The following is a 9,663-nucleotide window of genomic DNA, read 5'->3' as shown; positions in this document are numbered from 1 at the left end:
GTTCAGTCTTTTCATGAATATATTTGTTACAAACTTGCTATGAAGAGATGATCGTGGAACCTTATATAATTTGCTAGCAATATTTATCGGTGTTCCTAATTTTACTGCTTCTATAGTTTTATCCATCCATAGCACTATCACATCCAAAGAGATTCACATCGCGGTTTACAATTTCAATATGCGCCGTCACATCACGACCATTACACAAATTATGGGTTAGCCGAGTCAGCCGGCTGACAGTGAAAACAGGAGAGCACACTAATAGGGACAAGCCTTAAATCTTGCGGTATTAATGGACTCATATAATAAATAACATAAAACACTTCTAAAATACTTAAGTACTTCACTATTTTATTAAATTAAATTAATTTATAATATAATTTACATTTTACATGATGTAAATTATGTTAATAATCAATTTATTCACTTCTATTGAGTAAGCGTTTCTTATCGTTTTTGCTAACAATAAGACGTTCGAGTTAATTCCTCTAAATTGTGATATGAACTATTCAAAAAATATTTATTATACTTTAAAAGTTAAAAAATAAAATATAATCTTTGGTATTATATACGTTAATACTTTAACTTAATTTTAAAAAAATACTTTGTTTATTTATTTATACCAGTTTATTTTTATGACTTATTTAAATATAAAAGCACACTAATAGGGACACTTATCCTACTTACATATCATATATTAAAAACAAATTTTTATTCAAAGATATAACTAAATCTGCAGAAATATTAAAAAGATATTTTGCATACAGTTATTAATTTTATATTTACAGCGTTTTAGGGTTTTCTGTTTTCATGGTAATAATCGGAACAATATACGATATATTCATGAATCAAAAATGTTCAAATGAGGAGAATAAAATTAACAATAGTAAGTACCATACTGAAAAACCCTTTATCACTAAAACTTTTATATTCAAAACTTTAATCATATATACTTTATATAAATTACGATAAAATTATGTATATAATTTTATACATATACATAATATATAAAATTTATAGCATTATTATATAATATAATATTAATATAAGAAATTATATGCCATTTCTTTGATTAAAATTTAAATTATATTTGAATAATAATTAACAATATACATATAAATTATATTTTAATAAAAACTAACAATTAAATTATTAAATATTTTCTAGTCATTCATATATTAATAATTTATTTATTATTACTCATTCTTCATTCGTATGCACATTTCCATACAAAGTCAGACTTTTAATTTATGAGAACATAATTGTGATTTCTAATATTTCTATATTAATGTTCTATTAAATATATTTTAAATTGCAATTTAGATGGGAAAACCATAATTCAGGAAATGGAAATAGAAACGGCTTCGTCTTTACAGGAACGTAGAATTGGAAAAATACTAACATGTTTCTCCGCTTACGCAAATACGAAAGTAATATTTAATATGAAATTACACACCGACACGCTGCCTATTGTTCACGGCTTAAAATTTCTAACTATGTGCTGGCTAATAATGGGCCATTCTGCAGCTTACATATCAGACTATCTCGGTAAGTAATTTAAACGTCTGTAAAAAAAAAATATATTGTTCGATTACACTAGTTTACTGTAAAAAATTACTGTGGACCGGATTACGTGACTCTTATAGATTTTTGGATGCTGAAAACGATGCCGCAAGCGAAAAAATTCTAGCACATCAGATTTCCAAGATAATTGAGGTTTAATACTTAAAAATGGCTTTTTTGCGATATTTGACATTTTTTTATAAAGAAGGTTAATGTTATCTTGAAATTTCAGGAGTCATGAATGTATAGTTTATCCCTTATAAAATGCATTTTTTTAAGTTTCAATACCTTACTTTTTAGTTATGAACAATTAAATTAAAGATAGAAGCTATTTTGAATATGGGGACTCCGGCAGCGTTATATGTGTATGCGGATTAATTTGTCACATTTTGATAACTGTACCCTAATACTTTTATTAAGAATTATGAGACAGAATTATGAGACTAATCTACTGGTATAATGAAAATTGCCGCGGTCCTCATATTCGAAATAGCTTCTATCTTTAATCATTCATAACATGGCTAAAAAGTAAGGTATTGAAATCAAAAATAATGTATTTTATAGAGAATGAACAATATATTCATGACTCCTGATCAAAATTTCAAGATAATGTTAACCTTCTTTATAAAAAAATGTTAAATATCGCAAAAAAGCCGTTTTTTTTAAGTATTAAACCTCAATTATCTTGGAAATTTGACGTGCTAGAATTTTTTCGCTTGCGGCATTGTTGTCAGCATCCAAAAATCTACAAGAGACACATAGTCCGGTTCAAATTAATTGAAAAAAAATTTTGTAAATTAATGTTATTGTTCACTACACACAACGGAGATTGTTTTCGGTACGCAGATAATAAACCCACAATTTGGAGATTCACCGCTGGTTTCTTCGCTCAAATATTAAGCAGTGCACCCATGGGAGTCGATTCCTACTTGTTTTTAAGCGGACTTTTGGTAACCTATTTTTACATAAAGGATAAAATGGACAAAGATCGAATACAAACATTCACTTACAGCGCAAAAATGAATGAATTCTTCGTCATTGTAATAAGAAGATTTATCCGGTACATCTTTTGTTATGTTGATTATAATATACAAAAAAGGCAGCAATAAACGTGATAAAATAGTAATAGTAGTACTATGTCATGATAATAAGCAGAATAAAAGAACATGAAGAATTACTCCGCTGTTGACTTTCTTTAAAAAAAAAAAAAGACTTCAAAATTATTAATTCGCACGCGATCTCGTAATTATTTCGGAGTTATTATAAGTATATAACGCGATTATTGCGAATAAAATCGAACATTAATTCACGTTTTGAGCTGTGGAAAATATATTGCCGTTAAATTTTCAGGCTTAGATGATTAGTGATTACTGATTATATGACAAAGACAATTTTTAAAAAAATTAGCAATTAATGTCAAATTCAACAATGGGCTAACAATGTTTTCTTTATATCTAAAATTTTATTTTTAGGCTGACTCCGCCTTACATGATGGTATTAGGAATTGCGCAGTTAAGCTCGACTTGGTTTGACAATACCTCACAATTTTACATATACGAAAGACCGCACGAAACTTGCTCAAAGTATTGGTGGAGGAATCTTCTTTACATAAATAATTTGTTCAGTTTTAAAACAATGGTACATTTTAGTTTAGCGCAAAATTGTGTTTAAGAAAACCTATATAATTTTCAAATCATCTTTTTCTCTTACAGTGTATGAGTTGGAGTTGGTATCTGTCAGTTGATATGCAATTCTTCGTGATCGCTGTGGCATTATTAATTTTGTCGACAATGTAAGTTAATTGTTAATTTACGATCGCATATATCTTTGAATTAAATATAATAGTGCATGTACCTTTGAATTAAATATCAATTATAAATTTCAGATGCTTTTATATGGCTGCTTTTATATTAGGTGCACTTTTAATAGGCTCGATAGCCTTTTCTGGTTATCTTTCATACATTTACGAATATACCCCAACGTAAGTTTTATTAAAGTTACTTGTTAAAGAGTTACTTAACAAAATTAACACTCTTTTTATTATTACAGGTTGGATGAACAGTATAGGCTTCTAGATGAGTTGTACATTCCACCATGGGTTAGAATAAGCCCATATATTATTGGAATAATTACAGGTTATATTTTAACACAATTAAAAGGAAAGTTAGTTTTGAAAAAGGTATGAAAGAGTTTCATATTTATATTTTGTAATTGATATATTTTATACGTACAGTACCGATAAAAAGTTTGGACGCACCTATATGTGCAACGGCTGTACGTACGCACTCCTTTCTCACTAATTTGAATAATTTTAGTAATTTGGTGATTAAAAAGTAGCCCTGCTTATACATATAAAATAATGATCTGCGCTTTTTTTCACAACTGATTTGGATTCTTAGAGACATTCCAAATATCAAAATTCGTGTATGAAATTATAATGAAGATTATATTTTAATATCAGATTTTTGTGGCATATTTCTCGCAGTCTTACCTTGTTTATATTATCGCTAGTGTCTGTATATTGTATTATGTTTATACGTTACAAAAAGGTATAATCGAGGCCCGATATAGGTACTGTTTTGCAACTCTCGCGCAACTTTTTAAGTCAGCACCTGTTTGTACTTAACGGCCAGTATTTTGCGATAAGTTCTTGCTTGATGTCTTACAAATAATATAAACATAGAAGACAGTGTGCGAACCAGTGCTTTTTATATTTACATTACTCGGCACACTATTCTCAAACATTATATCTTAGATATTGTTAAGCATATAACTATCACTCAAACTATCAGTATAACTATCAGTCAAACTCGTTTTTATTAAACAAATAAGGAAAATCGCATAGTGCGTCTAAACTTTTGACTAGTTACTGTATATTAAATATATTTTATGTTAAATTGATACATATATATACAGGGTGTCTCGTGATACAGCGTTTGTGGGGAGGTAGTGTGAACCAAACTGAACAAAAAAGTCCTCTATCATTTTGCGATCTTTGCAATAGTTATCAAGATACTAATCATTCAAAAAAAATTTACGCCAAGTATATACAAGTGTATCGTACATTAAGTACATCTTATCTAAACGAAAAATATTATTTTAACAAATAAAAGTTGTCCAAAAACAAATATGAGATCATACAAATTGCAAAGTATTTGATTAGACATAGAGACAAAAATATTTTATTCCAAACCATAAAAATATTTTTTTAATAAATCGTTTACTCTATTCAAAATATGCAGCAAAAGTTTAATGCCATTGTCTTTCCAAATAACTTTAAGTTCGTAAAACAGAATTAAAGTTATTAAAATGATCAATAGAATCATAGTGAAGCAAAAACTTGGCCATTATGTAAAATTTTTTCTTTTTTTTTAAATAATTAGTATCTCAATAACTATTGCAAAGATCGCAAAATGGTAGAAGACTTTTTTATTCAGTTTGGTTCACACTACCTGCTCACAAACGCTGTACCATTGAGTACAAGACACTCTGTATAATACAAAAAATTAATATATATTAAAATAATAATGTTAAAAAGTTAAACGGCTTTTGAAATAATTGTGCAACACACAATTAACTAATCATTTAATAAACAGTATAATTATGTATAAGGAAAATATTATTTACGCCCTAGTTTTAAATATTTAATATATTATATTATAATTTAAAATTTAATTTAATTTATTACATTATAATTTATTTTTCTTGTATTATAATTTAATTTAACGCAAATTTTAGAGAACTGTAATTTTATGTTGGTGCCTTGGTAGTGCTTGCAACATTATCACAATATTTGGTATATACAAGAGACACATACCTATTTTACCTTCTGCTATTTATGTTGCATTGTATAGAGGCATTTGGGCTGTAGGTTTAGCATGGATTGTGATAGCGTGCCTTACTCAGCATGGTGGTTAGTATACATTTAATAATATTATAATAATTTTTTATCAAATGTGCGCAAATAAATTGTTGTATAATAAATTCGTGATCCACATGTAAATTAATTTTACTTTAAATTTATGCTTTAAGAAGCCCTTTTGTTATAATTAGAGCTGGGAAGTTACTTTTTTCTTAACTTAAATTAAAATTAATGTTGGTCCATAAAATTAATAATGTTAAAGTTAATAAATAGACGTAATTAAGAGAATCAACCAATTAGAGTATGAAATGAAGGACTCTTATTGGTTGATTTCCTTATGCTTTATGTCTTATGTGTTATGTAGTGTTATGCAAAAGTCTGTGTCTCGACCCTAAGTATTAGGAGTGAGAATAATAATATATAGGTATAAAGATTAAAGAGAGATGCTCCGATACTTTTCGACGTATTGCGTTCTCTTTCTAACGGAGCACAGATGCTAAATATAACAAGATAGGAAGTGTATTGTTATGAAAATCTATTGTCTAATGTTTAATATTTTATAGAAGAAAAGAGTATTTTGGAGAGACAAAAAAATTTAGCTTTAAAATTAACAATTAGAAATTAACATTTTAATTAAAATTTAAGTTAAGAAATTAACAAGTTAAAAAATTAAGATAATATATATATGTATATGTATAAACATATATAGTTAAAGTTAAAAATTAACTCATTTAAAAATAATTAAGTTAAGATACAAATTATTTTAATTTTAATTTTTTAACTTTAATACTTCTAATTTTTTAACTAATTAGTATCCAATTCTCATGTCAGTTATAATAAATACTGACATAATAGTCTATAAATAGTATTTTTTAGAATAATATTGTAATTTATATAAATGTATTACTAATCATCAAATTAACTTTATAGGTATTATTTATAAATTTTTATCATTCAAAGGCTGGGTTCCATTTAGCAGACTATCCTATTGTGCTTATCTTTTAAATCCTCTCATCATACATTCGATTCATCTGCAAAGTGAAAATTCAGCTCATTTTGAGCTTCTACCCTTTGTAAGTATGGACATCTAAAAAATTCTAAAAAATATCTATAATTTATTATTGTCACAACTTTTTTAATTTCAGACTGTCGTGTTTATAGGACAGTTAATAATTATTTATTTCTGTTCTTATATATTATCCTTATTAATAGAAACGCCGTATGTCTTGCTAATGCGACAAACCATGCAAGCTCGTAGTAGAAGAAAGTATAAATGGCGTAACAGTGAAAAATTGTAATTTTTCATACAAAATTAGTGTTTCTTCTAACTTAAGCATCTAGAATATCTATTATTTTTAATGATACGAAAAAAATGAAAAATGTTTTAAGGAGTTACATCACCTTGACTGCCTAAAAATAATAGGTAACTTTGGGAATTTTTTTTTAGGAAAACAATAAGAGTAATAAAAAATCCGTTTCAAAGCTTTTATAATACAAGTCTTTAGAAGTAAAAAATATTTGAAAAATGCCGTTTTATAGCTATTGTCAAATCGGTGTAGCGAGGATCTAGCACTCGGTTGAACCTGGAACAAAAAGCCAAAAAGTTTTTAAAACTATATAATATGTATTAAAGAAGTACATACGGATATTTCGAAATATTGATTTTTATAAAAATAGCGAACATTTGAAAAAAGATGTCATTTTAGCCAAAACATTTCGTCACAAAATATTAAATAAATATCGCAAAATCCGTCCGTACTTCCTTAGATTACACAAAATAGAAGATTCTGTGTAAATTTCAAGTAAATCGGATGAATATAGTTTCTGAAATTCGTGCTACGCCAACTTTGAAAATGTGCGGTTTCGAGTAAAACGCGATTAAAGTTTTACTTTGCGTTATTTTATGGTATATGTTTAGTAGAAAGTATCAAATTTATCCTTACTCTGCAATGTTTGCGCCATACAGCTGTCCTTCTATATTGATGTTAATTGTCTTATCTTCTTCTTTTTTGTTCGTTCTGGATAAGTTTTTTAGCAGAAGTGCTCACATTCTCGGTGTCTTTCTCCAGACAAAATTGGTTTAATGATTGTTTTTTAGTAATTATGCACTTGCTCACTCGGGTGCACAGTGGGCCAGAGATCTAAAAAAAAGGCCAAAAATCCACATGCAAATTCGCACTTCATTAGCACGGTATTTTAAAATAAATGAGTTAAAGTAGCTATGGAGAAATTTTTTGCAAGTGGGTGGATATCTGTTCCTATAAGAGTATTATAAAAATAGAAATGTTATTCGAGTCCTAACATAATTATAATTTTTAGAAACAATTTTTAGAACATAATTTTTAAAAAATTGAGCTTATAATCTGTTGAAGTTTTTCTTCTATATAATATCAATATTAGTATTTGAATTAAAAAAAGTAACAATGATATGCGGGATTAACTTAACTTGAATATTGTGACATCATTTTTATTCTTTTCGATCTTGTACAAGTTGCTGTTTCTCAGTTCCCCAAAGTTTTACCTTCTAATAAAAAAATTAAAGGTGTTAGAATCTTCATTATAATGTCTACTTTGAGTCTATTATGCGATATTTTACGAATACATGTAATTTCCACGCGTAACCACAATATGATTTCACGATTGTACGCGTGTATGTACTGATTTTGCTGCAATCGTTCTGTGCTGTATGGGATCTATTAGACAAATCCATATTACAGATAAGATATTATATTATCCAAAAAAATTATTTTTTATATTGATTTTTATACATTACACTATAATTATAATTCTTTTAGTAGAAAGATGAAAGGCCAGATCCATTTACATTGCTTCCTTTATCTATATCTTTCCGTTACACAATTTCTGTTATGAGCAAAATAACGAGAATGGGATAATATGCAACGGAGCAATTCTCATAGAGTAAAACACATCCTCCCCGAATAGGCATTAATCCGAGATATGTTATAACACTACAAAATGCGTGATATTGTTACAAAATTGACTTTAAAAAAAAAGTAAAAAAGAAGTGTCAAGTGTAATCGCGCTCCTTGAAAAAAAACTTGTATCCAAATTAAATATAATTTTTTAAAAGATAAAACTTAAATAGTATCCTTTGTACTTTGATGTAAACTAACTTTACTTTAGTGATATGTATATTATTACTATTTCCTGTATAAATGACTTGATATATATCAGTAAATGACGTCAAGTTAAATAAAAATTATGAACAGTGTCTTATTATTCAATATAATAACTATTACTTGTATAAAAGATTTGATATCAGCAAATAGCGTCAAGTTAAATAAAAATTATGTTATTTAATCTAAGTGATGTGTATATCGTTAGTATAAAATATGTGTTGTCAATAATTGGCATCAAATTATATACTCTCATAAAATGATTAATTTACAACCCGAATGACATATATGTATTTACAATACAAAATGAAAAAATTAAATCTTAATAAAATAATTTTTATGTAAAAACACTTGGCGCTTTTTATTTAATCTTGTTAGGATGCGTTCCCACTGAGCGCGTCACGCGTCGTCCGTCGCGTCACGATTAATCGATCAAAATATCTCATTTTATTGCATCATTTGCCGCGTGACTCCTTGCGCGACGTTTCGAATAGGTTACTCAACATTTTAGAGATCAAATAATCTTTTTTTGTATGAAATCCAGGATCGCGCGACAAATTATGTAATAAAATGTTTCGATTGATCAATTCGGATAACGCGACGCGTGACGCGCTCAGTGGGAACGCACTCTAAGGGCACACACGATACAAATACCAAATGGCCGCAATTCGATCGCAGAACACGCGAACACGGCCTCCCCGGTTTGTTCGTAGCTTCACAATACATTTGAACAAAAGACCACCTTACCGGTACGATCTTCCCTCGTTGGCTTTTTGGCCTCCTGCGAGCTGCACGTCCTCGTTCGGGCCTTTCGGAATCTCGCTCTCTTTTCGCTCGCTCGCACGGATCACTATCAACTGCGGTCGATGGGATCTTGGACGCTCCCTTTTCTTCTACTTTTCTTTTCTTTTCTAGGTCCCACCTTCCAACGAGGCGTAATTCGGCCCAATTTTTTCAAACGGTATGACGAATATATACTAAGTCACGTGGTAAAATACTAACGCGGAAATTAATTTAAGGAATATATGAAAACGCCACGAAGATTTTAAAACACTCGGCCGCGGACGTCCACCTCGAGTCCGTGGCTCGTGCATAAATTGG

General features: G+C 28.7%; 1 protein-coding gene across 1 annotated transcript; it reads left to right on the top strand.

Moving 5' to 3' along the window:
* Window positions 1–793: 793 nt before the first annotated feature.
* Window positions 794–6,992, top strand: LOC105459610 (nose resistant to fluoxetine protein 6-like). The gene is made up of 10 exons (XM_011705779.1): window positions 794–886; window positions 1,324–1,548; window positions 2,410–2,623; window positions 3,036–3,201; window positions 3,276–3,355; window positions 3,449–3,544; window positions 3,613–3,742; window positions 5,302–5,476; window positions 6,356–6,498; window positions 6,571–6,992. The coding sequence occupies exons 1-10, from the start codon at window positions 811–813 to the stop codon at window positions 6,721–6,723; spliced, it is 1,458 nt and encodes a 485-aa protein (XP_011704081.1). The 5' UTR covers window positions 794–810; the 3' UTR covers window positions 6,724–6,992.
* Window positions 6,993–9,663: the final 2,671 nt, after the last annotated feature.

Source organism: Wasmannia auropunctata, unplaced genomic scaffold (assembly GCF_000956235.1).
Source record: "Wasmannia auropunctata unplaced genomic scaffold, wasmannia.A_1.0 LD334177.1, whole genome shotgun sequence".
Taxonomy (NCBI): domain Eukaryota; kingdom Metazoa; phylum Arthropoda; class Insecta; order Hymenoptera; family Formicidae; genus Wasmannia; species Wasmannia auropunctata.
This window is presented reverse-complemented; position numbering and strand designations above follow the sequence as displayed.